We start from the raw sequence: 18,168 nt of genomic DNA on the forward strand, positions 1-18,168 counted from the left end.
TTTGGATGTTTATATCTTCAAAATGCTGATTTTGTCACTGTTTTGAGGAGCACAGGCTTATAGATTTCCTTATGACAAACACAGTGATAATAACATCTAAAAAACCTTAATTTTATTCTCATGGGGCCTTTAAATGGGGTGTGTGGTAGCAAATTCTATAACTCACAGACGACCAACCACAAGCACACCACACCTCTCTTTGTAGCATCAAATACTCTAAGTAGAAAAGCACACTTACTAAAACAAATACTAAACACTCGTTAGAGTAATACTAACTAACATATATCCAGTTGGTAAAGATGCAGCCTAGTTCGCTCCCTGGACTTTTACTTTGAAATACAGTCTAGGGTAACGCCATTTTGGCTCAAAGCCCTAGCCTCATCAACAAACTGAGTTGGCCGGTAGCAACCACATCTCTTGCAACAGATGTTTTGTTGACATCTGTCATTCATTCATTTAACATTTCTCGCGTTGACATTAAACTGTAGTTAATAGTTGAAATGAGTTCAGCCACAACACCACCGGACTCGGACCCGACCCAGCGACGGCGGGTTCACAGTATGCTGAAGCTCTACTACGGCCTGAATGAGGAAGGAAAAGCCGCAGAACAAGCTGAGTCTCTGGATCCTTGCGATATCAACGGACCGCATTTCGACCCAGAGATTTATTTAAATAAGGTAGAGTTGCTAACGAATATCCTGGTTTTATTAGTTAGTTAGTAGGGTCAACAAATTAAGAGTGCTGTCATTTTCTGTCACATATGCAATATTCTTCTTCCAATAATATCCATGTAGCCATGTTATGGCTTTGTTTTTAAATATAGGTTGAATGTCCTGTGGTTTAACTTTAGTTTTTAAAATGTGTTGTTTGTGTTTCAGTTGAGGAAGGAGTGTTCTCTGACTGAGCTGATGGACCACGAGAGCTGCATGGTCAAGCAGATCAGATCTCTGGACAGTGACATGCAAACCCTGGTTTATGAAAACTACAACAAGTTCATTTCAGCCACAGGTTAACAAATGGCTTTTGTTAACGCTCTGCTTACAATCACAAAACATCAACAATTATAGTCTTACATAACATTAACTGTGTCGTACATGTAGGTGTTTTAACCTGATTCCTTAAAGCACAGATAGACTAAGAATATTTCCACATAGGTGCATGTGTACAACTCTGAACAATATCTCAATATTTCAAGCATACAAACGTCAGACAGCCACCAGGCTATTTAGAGCTGACCCCAGACCTGTGAACGGGTCCACAATCGAATAGAACACACACCCAAACAGACACACACTTAAAGTACAATCTGTTTCTTACCCAAGGCTGAGTGTACTCACAGTCGTCTTTATCAAAACTGCTTAAAAACCGGTATAATCTACATCCAAACTAGCAGCTTACATACAAAGAAATTAACTTGAAAGTATTTAACACTTAAAATGGCAAATATCACTTAATTTACACATTCGCAAATAATATAAACAGTTGTTTCCAATTTTTCAAGAGTCCAGGTTCACTCAAGAGGTCTCCATGACTTATAACCTGGCTGGGTAGATCCTGAGGAACCAAATCCTTTGGCATAAAGAAATGCAATCAGACACATTATTCCAGTTTTACTCTGACGTAGGATGACACTAAGGTCAGTCTTATAATCTAGGCTCTTTAACATTCAACTTTAATAATAATTATAAACGCATAAGAAAGGACATGTGTTACTCCATCCTGGAGCAGACATCCATCAGAAAATCCATGCCACCAGTCGTACCTGTAGAAATCATAATTACAATGATGATTTAACTATATGAAACAACACAGTGTGTGTTTTCAACGTAAAACCTAAATGCAATACTTTAATTTTAAAAGGGTTATCCAGAATCTTCTGTAAAAATGTCCAGCTTTCAATGAATCTTGGAATATTCTGGACCACTATGAAGGATCTATCAGTTGTCAATCTATCATCTTTACTCGGGGGAAACAATATAAGCCTTTGGAGGCTGCATTTAAAGGAGCATTTGAATTTAGTCAGACTTTGATGGTGCACTTGTATAAGCATTTATAAGTGGCCTTTAAAGGAACAATCCTCTGAGATGCTGCTATTATTTAATGGTGCCATTCCTTGTTGTTTGGACATTAATGCATTATACCAGTTTCATAGCCCTTTCCAGTTTGTTCAAATGTATTGGTCATTCCTCAGACACAATCAGAAAAATGAAGAATGATTTCAAGAAGATGGAGGATGAAATGGACTGCTTGTCTGCAAACATGGCAGCTATCACAGAGTTTAGTGCTCGCATTAGTGGGACGCTGCAGGATCAGCATGCGCAGATCACTAAACTATCAGGTATGAATAATATGATCAGTTTCTGATTCATTTTATAGCTTTGAATTGGTAGTAATACAACCGTTATGTCTGAAAAGAAAAATAATTTTATTTCTGTCTCAACTTCAAGCCTCAGAAATCAACTCCTGAATCTTTCACCCTCTGTGTAGGTGTTCATACTCTCCTCCGTAAACTGCAGTTCCTGTTTGAGCTGCCAGCAAGGCTCAATAAGTGTCTGGAGCTGCAGGCCTATGCCCAGGCAGTGAGCTCCCACCGGAGGGCACGCTGTGTACTGCAGCAGTACAGTCACATGCCTTCTTTCAGGGGCATCCAAGATGACTGCCACGTCATAATGGAGCAGCTCGCTCAACAGCTGCGGCAGAAATTCAGGTCTGTGCTCTGAAGGAGGTCATGGTATATCTGGTATATGCAGTAGACTTTATTCTTTTTTTAAAGTTTTATTTTAAAGTTATTTAAAATAGAGTTATTTTATTTCAATTATGGGTTTTTAAAAAAGACCTACCATGTAGTGTGTAACACAGCACTAAGTGAAGTTAAATATCCAGCTAAAGCTTAGATCTGAAGGTGCATAGTGTTTAAAACTGTTGATTCATCTATAAAAGAGTTGGCTCAGAGTGGTTCAAATGAATCGCTGCGGTAACGAGTCTTTAGCCATGTCGGCGTGACATCAATACAGAACTCAAGCCCCGCCCATTTGCTGCGCGCACAGACCCGGGAAAATTGAACCCCCCCTGCCCCGCCCACAAACACTGTAGAATGAAAAAGAAGCAGATCCCGATTGAATCAAGTCACGAAGACGCTGTGCTCTGAAATGTGAGGGAAAGTTAGTGTTATTTTCACTACCCTAAGATGAGGCTGTGATGAGTCAGTGGTTGAAGATTATTTATGCAAAAATACCTCAGGATTAAAGACCCAGCTTGTGCTGTTTTCCTGTCATTTTTCTGGCGAGTGCTTCAGCAATCTACATGGTTAAAACGGGATTCATTGGCCATTTGTTAAAGGAAGGATCAGAAAAGACTATTGATGTATGTAACTTTATCAGAGCTTGACAGGAACTTTACAGTACACGGTTCATGGATCAGTTTCCTCCATTTCACAAGTGTGAGTAACTTAAGTGCGATTAAAATGGTTGCCTCCTTGTTTTCTCTAGCTTACAAATTGTGTTTTGTTACTTGTAATCGCTCCACGCGGCTTGTACTGTATCTGGTCAGCTCTTTATATTCGCATATCATGTCTAAAGGCATGTTGACAATGCGTTGCGTGCCGATTTGTTACGAATTTAAATGCGTTTGTGAGTTCGCGATCCACTGCCGTTTGTCGTTGCTATGGCCACCGTCAGCTGTTCCTACACATGTGCGGCGGTCAGGTCTCTATTGGTATTAGTACTTGTAAAGCAAATTTTCAGTGTGATCTTATTTTACATCCCTAATCCAACCCAATACCTGAACTACCTTTTGTAAAGCTGCTTTGGAACAATAATTATTGTGCAAACACTAATAAAATATGTATTACATGTACACTCATTTGACTACCAAAATAACAATAATGGGACCATATGTGCACGGGTGTGTCGTGTTTCTTTACAAAGTGATATCGCCATCTACTGGCCAGGCATGAATACAGTTAACGATTGTCCTTTCACAGATCTGTATGAACGAAAACATAAACTAAATTATTGAAATGAGTCTCTTCTCCCAGACATTATATAAAGCCGTGTTTCCCAACCCTGTTCCTGGAGGCACACCAACAGTACATATTTTGGATTTCAGGTTTTGGAGTCTCTTCTGATGTTCTGATGAGTTGATTCAGATGTGTTTGATAAGGGAGTGTTTGAAAATGTGTACTGTTGGTGTGCCTTCAGGAACAGGGTTGGGAAACACCGATATAAAGAACAAAATGAAATGGATGAAGCATTACTAACAAAAGCTAGTGTATTGGAAGTTTATTATAAATTAGAATTCACTACTGGTAGTTGATTTAACGCTTAAATGAAATATTTTAAGGTCCATTGAAGTGCTTAGACGTTTTTGACGTTTGATGTAATCTTAACCAAAACACGAAGAGAGGGTGGGACATAGTGTAGCTCCTCCCCTTTTAAAAAAGCAGCCAATAGCGTTTTGTCTCATCACCGCTTTGCCAGTGAGAGTGGTTGAGCTCAAGTGCATCAAATGAAAAGCAAATGAGAAACATCTTGAAGGGGGCGGGGCTTGTTAGATACTAGAGTGCATTTGATCGGCTATGATTTGATAAGAAACCATATAATGGGTTGACGTGAACAAAAACGTTAATCCATTTAGGCAGAAATGACAAACTACAAGCTTTACATGTTGATATCAGATTTATGTTTTCTAAATGTGAATTTTGTCATTGTTTTGGAGCGCACTAGCATATAGATATCTAAAAAACGAACAATACTGATACTAATATCTAAAAAAAACATTATATTAAGTTCATGGGACCTTTAAGTAAAATTGGAAACGTTGAAATAACTAGAATAAAATAAGTTTAATGTATAAACTATTCAAATGAAATAAAAAATAAATCTCAAAATAAAATGTAAAGAAAATATTTTAAAAAAATGGATATGATTTATAATGCTGTAATATTACTAGAAGTTCATAAATCTAATTTAAAGTTGGTATTTGCTTGCAGGGATGGAGGTTCGAGTGCTAAAGATCTCTCTGAATGTGTCGAGCTTCTTCTGCAGCTGGATGAGCCAGCAGAAGAACTCTGTGACAAATTCCTAAGCCACGCCCAGTCTCGACTGGAGGCGGATCTCCAGGGGTTGGAGGTGGAGCTTAAAGACTCTGCGGTTACTGACACTGGCATTGGCTCTGTTCAAAAAACAAGCCCTGGATCAAATCCTGTATCCCCTAGTTCCTCTGTGTCCAATCCTTTCCACTCCCCTGCTGCCGGGACAGACATTTTGGAGTTCATAGATCGAGGGTGTAACGAATTTGTCAGCAATCTCTGTTTGGTCATTGCATCTTATCAAGAATTGTTCATCAACCGTCCACAAGAGAGTGAACTAGCTTCCAAAAACATCCCGGAGATGGCGAATGGCAAGCTGCACGTGTTTGTGGACACTCTGGCTGCTAGATACTTCTCTCTAGTAGAGCGGAGGATACAAGAGGAGAAGGGAGTGGGAGATAACTCTCTGTTGGTTAGAGCTCTGGATCGCTTCCATCGCAGATTACAGGCGATATCCAAATTACTCCCGGGGTCGGCAGTGCCAAGCCAAGGAACTGAGATCGTGGTGCGGGCGGCGAGGGAGAGAATCAAACAGTACCTTTCCGCCTTACAGACCTTCTACCATGACAGCCTTACTGATGTGAGACAGGCTTTGGCTGCTCCTCGCTTATCGGTGGGAGGGGCCAGTGCATCAGGAGGTGGGGCTCTTGTGGGAGGGGCTACAAGTAAGGATGCCCCGCCCAGTCTGCCAGAACTGCTGACGTCTTTATCAAACTTCATTCTCAATCAGTTAAAGTCTGTGTTGGCATCAGTGCATCTGTTCACAGCAAAGGATATAACCTTTTCCAACAAGCCTTATTTCAAGGTAAAGAACAAAGTATACACACTGTCATGCTAATATAGCTCTATTTAACCCTATGGTTTTCCTAGTGTAGCATTTTATAGAAATTAAACTTAAAATATTTAATATTTTGTGTTTTGAGGGGGTTACATTATACTTGAGGAGGAGCCCAAACATTTTCTTATGAAGAGCCACAAATCAAACTTAAGGGAAGATATAGCAAACCTGTATTTTATTAAAGTTGCTACGGGTAATTTCCTAATTTATTTCATATTATTTAAAAATATATAGCAAAATTGACTTTAATCATATTACCTAATGCATTATATCTTTTTACATCTTATAATGAATTCGATGGGTGACACAGTGGCTCAGTAGTTAGCACTGTTGCCTCAGAGCAAGAGGGTCGCTGGTTCGAGTCCCGGTTGGGTCAGTTGGCATTTCTGTGTGGAGTTTGCATGTTCTCCCCGTGTTCGTGTGGGTTTCTTCTGGGTGCTCCAGTTTCCCCCACAGTCCAAAGACATGCTGTATAGGTGAATTGGATAAACTAAATTGGCCGTTGTGTATGGGTGTTTCCCAGTACTGGGTTACAGCTGGAAGGGCATCCACTGTGTAAAACATATGCTGGAAAAGTTGGCGGTTCATTCCCCTGTGGTGACCCCGGATGAATAAAGGGACTAAGCAGAAGAAAAATGGATTAATTAATTTTTACAATAAAAATCAATGAATCATGTTAACACTATGGAATTAAATGCTGTATACACTAGTCAAGTTGCCGATGTCTTGTGCATCTGTCAAATGACAGTATTTACATAATAAAAACAAAAAATCTATTTCATTTAAAACATTTAATTAAAACATTTAGTTTAAGTAAGCTTTAACAATAAAATGAACAAAATGTTAATCTGGTAAATCTATATTAAAAAATACCTGTCATTTTTAATCTCAGATGGTACGGTGGGCTAAATCAAAGGTTACTGTGGGCCCTAGTTTGGTATATAAATTATAGCCCTTCATTTATTATAATAAAAAAAAATCAATTAAAAAATAAGGCTGCATCCAAAATTGCATGCTTCCTTACAATATAGTATGTGAAAAACAGTATGCGAGCCGAGTAGTAGGACTGTGCGATTAATCAAAATTGAACCGCAATCGCGATTCGAAAAGTTGCGATATGAAATGTATAGGTATGAATTAATTTCCCCCACCCAGAGCAAATGCGTGAAAGCCCTCTGTGTGTGATAGTCTTTCTAGCCAATAGAGTGAGCACACTTTTGTTCTGCCCAATCAGAAATGCGCAACCAAACTATTTGGAAAGCCCACATTAAAAAAACAAACAAACAGGCAGACTAGTGGGATAGAATATGGGAATATCTTGGTTTCAAAGTCACAGACACTGAACAAAAACAGGTCATTTATAAGAATTGTGGCCACAGCAAACAACCAGCACTTAAAAAATGCACCACAGGCAGCTATATGAGGAGTGTCTTGCTAAAAAGTCAACTGAAAGTAACACAGTGACACTTTTGTTTGTTAGTGTTCTGTATTTGTGTAATTATTATTATTTTTTGTTTGTATAATAAGCTACACTATCTCCCTAATTTTAGTCCAACTTGTTTACAGAAAGGTAATTTTATTTGTGTTTACTGTTTGCTCTAGAGAAAAATGAGTGTTTCATTTCTGAATATTTAAAACTAATTTTAATAAATGTTCAAGTCTTTTCAGTTCCTTTTTTTAACCAATACTCACTGCATTTTAGCAGTAAGAAGCTACGATACAGAGTATTGAGCTAAAGCTTGACTACAAAATTAAATTGCGAATCAATTTTTTTGTTAAAAAAATCGCAATTAGATATTTTCCCGAAATCGCACAGCCCTAGGAGTAGTATGTCCGAATTCATAATATTCGAAAACAGTAGGCAAGAAGTATCCAGATGACCTACTACTTCTGCCAAGATTCTGAAGTGTGCATTCAATGGATGCTACTATCGTATAATGCTACACAAGAGAGTTCATGAATGGGAGTGACACAAATGATGCGAGTAGGTCATGTAATAATGACAAATGGGGGATGTAGAAAACCTGAATTCCATTCATACTTCTCACATTCATCCTATATAGAACAAACTTTTCTAACTGTCGTGTTGTAAATTCAAATGTAATACCCAATCAAGTGGTAGACGATTTCAAATGCAGCCTAACAGTTTTCTAAGTTAATTTAAATTAATATTGCATTTAAATAATAATACTTAGTGCTGTCTTCCTCAGTTGCTTATAAGAGAATTCTCAGCCATAATTAGTTTTACATACTACAGAATTCATTCCTATGAGCATTAAATTTTTTATTTTTTTCACTTTTTTATTTATGTCTCTCCCGGTTGGCTAGTCATTTTTAGACAATTGCTTACTTTTATCAAAATATTCATTAATTTTCTTTCAGCTTAGTCCCTTTTTATTAATCCAGGGTCGCCACAGTGGAATGAACCACCAACTTATCCAGCACAAGTTTTACGCAGCGAATGCTCTTCCAGCTGCAACCCATCTTTGGGAAACATCCATACACACTCATACACTACGGACAATTTAGCCTACCTAATTCACCTGTACCACATGTCTTTGGACTGTGGGGGAAACCGGAGCACCCGAAGGAAACGCGAACGCAGGAAGAACATGCAAACTCCACACAGAAAGCCGAGGCTCGAACCAGCGACCTTCTTGTTGTGAGGCGACAGCACTACCTACTGCGCCACTGCGTCGCCTTTATCAAATTAAGACATTGAAATATATTTAGATATTGACATTGATTTTTAAGTTGTGACTGTTGTGTAGATTTTAATTTTTGTTTTGCTTAAATTTACTATATTGTTTTTGTGAATGACTTTTTTTAAGATCATTTGGCCATGTCTGGTATAACAAGTACCACAAATATCAATGAAGTTCCAATGAAGTTTTATATTTTAAAATGGATGATCAGACCATTTCAACCATAGCCATGTTTTTTTTGTCTAATAGCAGTCTCATGTTTTTCTCAGGGTGAGTTTTGCAGTCAGGGTGTCCGTGAGGGTCTGGTGGTGAGCTTTATTAAGTTCATCTGCCAGTCGTCTCGGCAGTACTGTGAGAGCGCAGGTGATCGAGGAGGATCCACACCTCCTGCTCTCCTTCTGCTGCTCTCTCGTCTCTGTCTGGACTACGAGACCTCCACCATCTCCTACATCCTCACGCTCACAGACGAACAGTTTCTTGTACAGGTATTCCAAGTCCATTATACTGTGGAAAAAAACAGTCTAAATACACAAAATCATGCTGCAATTTTCTTTCTGAACAGCACCACACTCCAGTCACCCCAGTTACAGCACTTTGTGCTGAGGCCAGAGAAGCTGCTCAGAAATTACTGAACCACTATGTAAAGGTAAATAAGAGAATAGATTCAATTATTATGGGTTATTATTTTGGGTTAGGATTTAGGGCTGTGGAATTAATCAAAAAGCTGTTTTGATTTCTGCCTCCAATGATCATGTAAAAGGAAACTAAAAAACTCTTGCAGTGAAAATTATCCTGTGTTATTTTACATTGGATTATTAATTTATCTTAACCGAATTCTTAAAACTTACATAAATCTTAAAGCAGAGTTTGTTTTGTTTTATTCTATTGCATTTTACTTTGCTTATTTATTACAGAAAGTTTATTATTTTTAATAATTTTGATCAGATTTTGGTTCGTTTGTCACTAATATCAGCTACCCTAGTACTTTACTGTGGTATTGAGAATTGTGAAATTTTGCTGGTGTCTGAAATGTAGACGTACCTGTAATAGCAACCATATAGTTCTGGTCATATGGCTCATTAATAATCGTTTTTACAACATTAAACAATCGTGATTTCGATTTTTACCATAATTGAGCAGCTTAACTAGGATTGCTGTTGGATGACATGTGTTGTTGAGCTGGTGTGGTTTTGATCCAGGTTCAGGGATTAATCATCAGTCAGATGCTGAGGAAGAGTGTGGAAACGAGAGACTGGGTAAACACTATTGAACCTAGAAACGTTCGGGCTGTAATGAAGAGGGTGGTGGAAGATACCACTTCTATTGATGTACAGGTGATGCTCTGAATATCTGTTCCTCAATTCATGTATAAAACATGTGCAGAGAATACACATTTATAAGCCATAATATGCCATGCTTTTTTTGTTCACTAGGTGGGACTGCTTTATGAAGAGGGAGTAAGGAAAGCCCATAGCAGTGACTCCAGCAAACGCACCTTCTCTGTGTACAGCAGCTCAAGACAGCAGATCCGCTACGCACCAAGCTACACTCCCAGGTGCACAGTCACTTCACTAATATTGCTGCCTTTAAATCACAATTTTATATAATGCAGATTTAAAGGCAAACCTTCTCTGTAAAACTTTGTGAGTAGAATCATTCGGAAATCCTTTGCCAACAAAAGAAAAGTTTTAGAGCTTCCCTTAAATTTTTCCCAGCATTTTTAAAACTCTGTTGTTTATTTAAATATTAAAGGGATAGCTCAAAAAATTGAATAGCTGTTCATTTACTCACCCTCAGCTTGTCTAAAATGTTGTTGACTTTTTGTCATTGCTTTGGCTTAATAAACAGAAAGGTTTGTTTTGGGGTGAATTAATATTTAAATTATTCATACTGTCGTTGTTGTTGTTGTTTTCTTCCAGTGCTCCAATGGACACCAACTTACTAAGTAACATTCACAAACTATTTTCCGAGAGGATTGATATCTTTAGTCCAGTGGAGTTCAACAAGGTAGAAAACAAAATGCTGTTCACTAACTATTATTATTCTAATTTAAATTGACAGCCTTTTATGACCAGTTTTATTTCCCATCCTAGGTCTCTGTGCTAACTGGCATCATTAAGATAAGTCTGAAGACATTCCTGGAATGTGTGCGTCTCCGTACATTCGGCAGATACGGACTGCAGCAGATCCAGGTGGACTGCCACTACTTGCAGATGTACCTGTGGCGCTTTGTGTCTGATGAGAACTTGGTGCACTTCTTGTTGGATGAGATTGTGGGTAGTGCTGCCCACCGTTGCCTTGACCCTTCGCCAATGGAGCAAAGTGTCATTGAAGTCATCTGTGAGAGGGGATAGAGTGGGCACGTTCGCTTACCTATTCTCGTAAACATTCAATCCTAAACTGGTAGACAACGTTAATGCATCGGCTACTGGAAAACTGCAAATATAAGTATCAATTTAGATTAGGTCACATATAAAATGAATATAAAGTCACTGATGTCTGGTTAAGACCTGGATTGAGATCACAAAACTTTACCATAAATTTTAAAGACTTGAGAGTGTGGACATCTAAAATGATGTGGTCTATGTGAGATTCAGAAAATAAACTATACAAATAAATTGTTACATCAGATCACTATATTAATGGGTAATGTCTCGGTATGAATGTTCTTTTAGAGTTGATTTCTGTATTGTATACTGTGAAGGCTGTTCGAGCTGCATAACTGGATGGTATTTAATAAACCTAATGTACAGAAAAGCTTTGCATCCCACAGTCTCTTCAGACTAGAAACCAAACCCGCAGTCTTACCTCTGCTGACAGTCATATGAAGCCAGCGAATGCTCTCTCGCGATTGGTCAATATGACATTAGAGGCGGGCTCAGTTGCTCCTCTCTAATTCTGATTGGTTCACAGGCTGTCTCTCCTCACTCTTCTGATGGCAGTAGTATGCGCTGATTGGTCAGATGCAGTTAGGCAAACAGCGCGTTATGGGCGAATCTACGCAGGCGTCTCTGTCCTTTACAGTGATGATGAGCGATAACAATACAGCACAACAGTGAGTTCGTGAGAACAGAGGTAAGAGAAAAACGCTGTTTATTGTTTGAATGTAATAAATGGTTAACGTTACGACATGGTTATTTGGTTGTTTAACCTAAGGATGAATGTTGCAAACGCGTATTACAATAACTAACGTTACTTCAGTATACAATTTTAAATAATACTTACAGAAATTTGAATAATATTATCTTGTAACGTAACATTACACTGTAAATGTTTTGTCAGCTGTGCGAAATCCTCTGTTTCACTCCATCCTTGTCCCAAACAGGCAAAATGAAGCCTAAGAAGCACAAAGCATCACATTCAGCTGAACGGGAATTTGGGGGTACTCTCGGTGAGCCATCATTTATTGTATACATGTTAATGTTAGTGTATGTGTAGTAGTGAATATGCTGTGTGATCATATGAGGTGTCTGTTCAAGTTCATTATTGTCTTCCTCACCTGTCCAGGTGCCACCTGCATCCCAGTGTTCCTGCCTCTGACAGTTCTGTACCTGCTCAGCGTGTGCCGGTCTCCAGTCGCCAGTGTCCTGCAGTGGCCTCCTCCTCTACCACCTGCAACACACTTATGGGACCCTTGGGCTGCTGTTCTTATCACAGGTTGGATCGCCCTGCAAAGTTTTCTCTACCTACTGCCTATAGGAAAGGTAAGATATTGTATCTGGGTTTTTTGCTGCTTTTTTGATCATTTTCATAGAATAGAGAAATGTAAGAAGAGAGAATAGTGTGTTGTGTGATTTATTTGTTGACAGGTTTCTGAAGGTTTGGTTCTCAGTGATGGGTCCAGACTGAAATATCCCATTAATGGTAACATATGTCTACATTTTTATTTATTAAAAAAACACTAATAATTGTTTATTGTACATGGTGAACTTGTATTAGCTTTGTGTTTTTAACCCAAATGAAACAGGACAGTCTTTGACCCTTTGTCCTTGGTTTTACCACCTATTGTATACAAAGTAAAGTTCAAACTCCAGTTGTCATTAATCTGCAGTATATCTGGATTGTGCTTCAGTTTATTGAAGCCCTAGTGTAGTTTAATAATATAAAGCATATATTGAAGTGTCAAGCCCCCATCATGTGCATTAAAATGTAAATAAAAGAAAGGATAAATATATTTGTTTTTCAGGAAAAGCTTGACTGTTTGGTTAAATGGTTTAAAATAAACTAAATTGCATGTACACTTACTTTAAAACATGTTTTTGAAAGAAGTGTTATTTTTCACCAAGGATGGATTTATATAATTTAAGAAATGATAGATTTGTGATGTATTATGTTAAATTTTAAATAACTGCTTTTAATAATTGCATTATATAAACGTATTCCTGTTTTGTCAAGCAAAATGTTCATCATTACTTCAGTTTTCAGTGTCACTTATTCTAATTTCGTGATTTTGGTGCTAAAGAAACATTTCCTAATATAGTCAATACTACAAAGTTTGGCATCAATTCTTTTGTAGTAAATACTGTAACCTAAAAATAAATAAATCCATGACCGCAAATGTTTGAAACCTAGTGTGTATGTGCAGATTTAATCATGTTTTATTTATTTTTTAAATCTTTATTTCTCAGGTTTCCATGCCCTAAGCATTACTGCTGTCCTGTTGGTGATATGTCTTTTGCTGGGAATGCCACTCGGGCGTCTGTTTGAGCTCATTTTGCCTCTGGCTATATGTGCCATTGGAGTTTCCTATCTGCTGTCAATGTATCTGTACATCCGCTCCTTCTGGGCACATCAACATGCTTTATCACTTGGGGGAAACACAGGTGAGATAATCTCATGTTATTTAGAGATGAATATGATTATCTATAAGTAACGTGCCATTATGTGTACACTTTAGCTTTTTAATTCAAAATCTTTTCAGATACATTGTCATTTAGCAGACAATGTAATCCAAAGCTAATTACAAATGAGGACAATACTGATGATTCTACTGTATGTCTCTTTAAAACACATGTTAATTCCGCTTCGCTCTTATTTGCAGGAAATCCTCTGTATGACTTCTTCATGGGTCGAGAGCTCAACCCTCGCATTGGAAACTTTGACTTGAAATATTTCTGTGAACTAAGACCTGGATTAATAGGCTGGGTAAGACTCTCAACAGATATTTGCATTCACATACAATATATATTTCAATTGCTTTCAGAAAGAATTGTAGTATGCTCAGCAAGGCTGCATTTATTTGATCAAAAAGTTTTGAAATATTTATTTTTAAAATAAAAGTATTAATTAATTTATTCCTGTGGTTCTATAGCTGAAATTTCAGCAGCCATTACACTAGTGTTCAGTGTCACATGATCGTTCATAATTTGACACTGTGGCCATGTTTACACCTTGTTTACAGATAAGCTGGCTAGCCAGTTAAGTTTCAGTTTAGTTTGTATCAATTCTGGGTTTTGGGTACCATGAAGGTAGCGCAGTGCAGCTGCTCTATAAAACCACGGGAACAAAAGAGTGATTAAAGTCGAGCTGCCTTTATGTTAGCTAAAACCCAATATTGGGGCAAACTGAACTGAACTGGCTAGCCAGCTAATCCAGCCTCATGTACAGGCCCCTGGTATTCAGATGTTTTGTTTTCGGATCACACATAAATGAGCAAAACACATTTCCATTTAATCCTGACATTTTAATAAATTGTCTTTTGTCCAGATTTTTTTTCTTTTCTTTTTTTAGGTGGAGGGTCTGTGAGCACTATGAAAGCAATCCAGTCAAATTGATTTTTGACTGCTTCTGGAAGACCCCATTTGCAAGTGGTATTAATGGGATAGTTCATCCAAAAATTAAAAAAATCTCACAATTTACACACACAAGTAGTTCAAAACTTGCATTTCCTTCCTCCTTTAAACTCAAAACAAGATATTGTGAAGAATATTGAAAAAAAGTCCTTGTCATCCATAATAGGAACCAAAATACTATAGAAGTCAATGGCTGTTTATTTCCCCCCAAAAATTTAGTATATCTTATTTCTGTTGAAAAGAAGAAACTAGCTCAAGCAGGTTTGAAACAAGTGGAGGATACGTAAATGATGACAGTTTTCATTTTGGGGGTGAACTTCCTTTTAAGATGCTTTTTTTAGTACCATCACAATCACAAGTGGATGACACTAAGGTGTCATTTATGGAGAGAATTGCGACAATGGAAGTCTAAAGTGTTCAATCATAACGTGGTGAATAATTGTGGTTAATTCAAATAATGTTAGATAACATTAAAACATAAACAATCTCATTTTTAGAAACTTTGTACCTTTCAAAAGTGCAAAACCAGCCATCTTCAACAGTAACTTGGCTGTAAGTGATAACTTTGGGGAACTAGTGGGAGGCTCCATGAGCCGCCATTGCTGTTCCATTGTGGTCAATGGTATTGTCGCAACTCTCTCTCTCTCTCTATCTCTGTCAGCATTTTAAAACGATAATGCACTAGTGTAAAGGACACCTAACGACTGCTGTAAATGGCCTGAAATGTTTTAGCTTGTCTACTTTTAACCACTTCCAAAAGTAGTTAAAAACACATTTGATTGGATTGTTTTCATGCTCATGTGGTTGGATGCATTCAAACAGCCTCTAAATACCACCTACTCTCTCTCTCTCTCTCTCTCTCTCTCTCTCTCTCTCTCTCTCTCTCTCTGTAGACCTAATTCATAAACTATGGGATACAAAAATTATTGCATAATTTATTTAACGTATTGCTTTCCAACAACTTCTATGTGAAGCTGCTTTGACAATCTACATTGTAAAAGCGCTATATAAATAAACATGAATTGAATTGAACTTGATTCTAACACAAACCCATAGGAATCGACGTAATTTTGTATTAATGTGATCAGATCAACCAAATTGTATCTGTTGTGTTTCAGGTGGTCATAAACCTAGGAATGCTAATGAAAGAAGTAGAGCTGCGCGACTCTCCATCTCTTGCCATGCTGCTCGTCAATGGATTTCAGCTCCTCTATGTGACCGATGCTCTCTGGAATGAAGTAGGAGAATCCAGTGTTGTCTACAGACCTATGAAATGTTTTATTATAAAGGTGAAAATGTTGTTAAATTATTCCTTGTGTCTGCAGGAGGCAGTTCTTACTACGATGGATATTGTGCATGACGGATTTGGGTTCATGTTGGCGTTTGGTGATCTGGCCTGGGTTCCCTTCACGTATGGTCTTCAGGCCATGTTTCTGGTTGTTCACCCACAGTCACTTAGTACTCTTGGTGCCTTGGGGATTGTGCTTCTAAATGGTAACAAACATCCTGTTTTGTAGCCATGTTGATTCTTTATGTTTTCTAACTCTCCTTTCTTTATTTCACAGGAATTGGGTATTACATTTTCAGGAGGTCCAACTCTCAGAAAAATCAGTTCAGAAGAGACCCCAAGCATAAAAGTGTAGCACGTCAGTAATCACTTATGCTGCATATTTTACTATTCAAAGAATAAAATTTTTGAACTGTGGATGAAATTTAGAGGCCAAACTTGCAGTTTCTCTGAGTTTATGATTTATTGTTATGAGCTTTTGGAAAATAGTTTTTTTTTATTCTGTAAGCTACTGACATTTCTTAGACATTTGAAATAGAAAAGTTGTCATTAAGGATTTTTTTGTTGCATAAAATAAAAGGTCGCCGTGTTGTCATGCATTTAGACAACACAATACCTGTTTTAACTTTAGAAGAGTTAAGTAAACAATATTTGCTTGAATAACCCTGATGTTTTAATCACAGCAAATAAAAGCATTTGTAATATATATATAAAACTCTTATAATCCAGAGAAACATATTTTCAGGACTTTTTTCCTTTGCTGTACATCATCAGTATCTAAAACAAACATTCTCTCGTGCAGACCTGGAAACTATCGCCACAGCAACAGGAAAGCGGCTGTTGGTATCAGGATGGTGGGGTTTCGTCAGGCATCCAAACTACCTGGGTGACCTTCTGATGGCTCTGGCCTGGTCCCTGCCTTGTGGTGAGTTATGGGCAATAAATTTGTATTTAATTATAATTTACACATGATTTTAGTTATATACTCTTATTTTTTAAACAGCATAATTATGATTTTTACATTTACAATTTGTTTGAACTTTTCTTAGTGTGATGCATTTTAATAATTCATGTAATTTTACACCTATTGGACTGCTTTTAATGACTACAGAAGGCTTTTTTCTAAAATTAACTCACTCGAGGAGATATTCAGTAGAGTCACCAGGGGGGAAGAATTTTATCATATATTATTGTTAAAAAAATTTAATTTATGTATTAATTTGTTTGTGGTTTTTAATTGTATATTTATTAATTAAATGTTTTGCCATGAAAATAGCCATTGTTGCAGACATGGTATTAAATAAAAATATACGATATATGTAATTTTATATGATTAAAAAATAAATGTCTATACAGTGGCACAAAAGCCAAAAACGGATTTAAAAAGTGTTACTTCAACTAAAAATCATTCCAAACCTGCGAGGGTTTAATGAAAACCAAGAGGTTTAACATTAAACATTAATTCTCTTCTCCTCACCAAGGCTACTGACAAAGAAAATACAATAATACATTAATATTGTGACATATTATTTCAATTTGAATGACTGATTTCTCTGTGAATGTTTTAAAATATAATGTATTTCTGTGAAGCTAAATTTTCAGCTGGATTACTCAAGTCAGATCTTTGAAATGATTGTAATTGCCTGATTTGCAGCTCAAGGAAAAGGTCTTCTTATTAACATGTTGAAAACATATTTTTGTAGAAACCGTGAAAAAGAAAAAGGGTTTTAATGCTTTAAAACACATTAACTGGCAGTAACATTGATTATAAATGATAAAGATATAAGATTACATATTTAAAAAATTGTCCTTTGTGTTTTGAAAATTTACCACAGTGAAATATGTAATAAATATGACAAATAATAATTGTAGTAAATTAATTATTCCACATTTTCTTCCTAGGAATATCCCACATTCTGCCTTACTTCTACGTCATATATTTCACCGTTCTGCTCATCCACCGAGAAGCCAGAGATGAGAAACAATGCCGAGCTAAATACGGAGTGGCCTGGGACACTTACTGCAGACGAGTGCCCTACAGAATAATCCCCTATGTTTATTAATGCGGACTGATGCGCTCTGAATGACCAGCAGATTGTTGAGTGCCATCATTTAGGTGAGGAAGAGGATGCATCATCATCACTGGACAGCCAACATTACAACATTTATTGCGTATTGTTTTTATAAGAAGCTGAATGTTTTTAAAGTACAAAAAATATGTTGTATAATATTATTAAAGAACATTTTAATATCATCAGTGCTTTCTGTATATTCTGTTTTGGACAGAAGCATTAATGACATTTAAGATCTTTAACAACAACATATAATGGTAATACTTTACAGGTTACATTTATTAAATTTAGCTAACAGTATTAGGTTAAAAATGAGACAAACTGATTGATTTGTGATAGAAGAATGATTCAAAGAATTACCCAATATCTATTTGGTTAGTTTGT

General features: G+C 37.1%; 2 protein-coding genes across 2 annotated transcripts; both read left to right on the forward strand.

The window, feature by feature from the left end:
- Positions 1–373: 373 nt before the first annotated feature.
- On the forward strand, positions 374–11,389 carry vps51 (VPS51 subunit of GARP complex). The gene is made up of 11 exons (XM_056467048.1): positions 374–677; positions 879–1,008; positions 2,192–2,338; positions 2,488–2,707; positions 4,991–5,894; positions 8,902–9,117; positions 9,195–9,278; positions 9,832–9,966; positions 10,066–10,187; positions 10,552–10,639; positions 10,726–11,389. The coding sequence occupies exons 1-11, from the start codon at positions 501–503 to the stop codon at positions 10,984–10,986; spliced, it is 2,484 nt and encodes an 827-aa protein (XP_056323023.1). The 5' UTR covers positions 374–500; the 3' UTR covers positions 10,987–11,389.
- Positions 11,390–11,603: 214 nt separating this feature from the next.
- On the forward strand, positions 11,604–17,966 carry tm7sf2 (transmembrane 7 superfamily member 2). The gene is made up of 11 exons (XM_056467050.1): positions 11,604–11,707; positions 11,958–12,023; positions 12,140–12,336; positions 12,442–12,496; positions 13,261–13,455; positions 13,674–13,777; positions 15,543–15,662; positions 15,750–15,918; positions 15,990–16,070; positions 16,515–16,637; positions 17,615–17,966. Exons 2-11 carry the CDS (start codon positions 11,963–11,965, stop codon positions 17,773–17,775), a joined length of 1,266 nt encoding a protein of 421 aa, XP_056323025.1. The 5' UTR covers positions 11,604–11,707; positions 11,958–11,962; the 3' UTR covers positions 17,776–17,966.
- The last annotated feature ends 202 nt before the right edge of the window (positions 17,967–18,168 follow it).

This window comes from Danio aesculapii, chromosome 10, assembly GCF_903798145.1.
Source record: "Danio aesculapii chromosome 10, fDanAes4.1, whole genome shotgun sequence".
NCBI lineage: Eukaryota > Metazoa > Chordata > Actinopteri > Cypriniformes > Danionidae > Danio > Danio aesculapii.

Excerpts from the sequence above, each read along its gene's own strand:
- tm7sf2 (XM_056467050.1), top strand. The coding sequence starts at position 11,963 with ATGAAGCCTAAGAAGCACAAAGCATCACATTCAGCTGAACGGGAATTT. Across the intron at positions 12,337-12,441 it reads ACCTACTGCCTATAGGAAAG|GTTTCTGAAGGTTTGGTTCT; the intron begins GTAAGATATTGT and ends ATTTGTTGACAG. Across the intron at positions 13,778-15,542 it reads GACCTGGATTAATAGGCTGG|GTGGTCATAAACCTAGGAAT; the intron begins GTAAGACTCTCA and ends GTTGTGTTTCAG.
- vps51 (XM_056467048.1), top strand. The coding sequence starts at position 501 with ATGAGTTCAGCCACAACACCACCGGACTCGGACCCGACCCAGCGACGG. Across the intron at positions 678-878 it reads CAGAGATTTATTTAAATAAG|TTGAGGAAGGAGTGTTCTCT; the intron begins GTAGAGTTGCTA and ends TTTGTGTTTCAG. Across the intron at positions 10,188-10,551 it reads GCACCAAGCTACACTCCCAG|TGCTCCAATGGACACCAACT; the intron begins GTGCACAGTCAC and ends GTTTTCTTCCAG.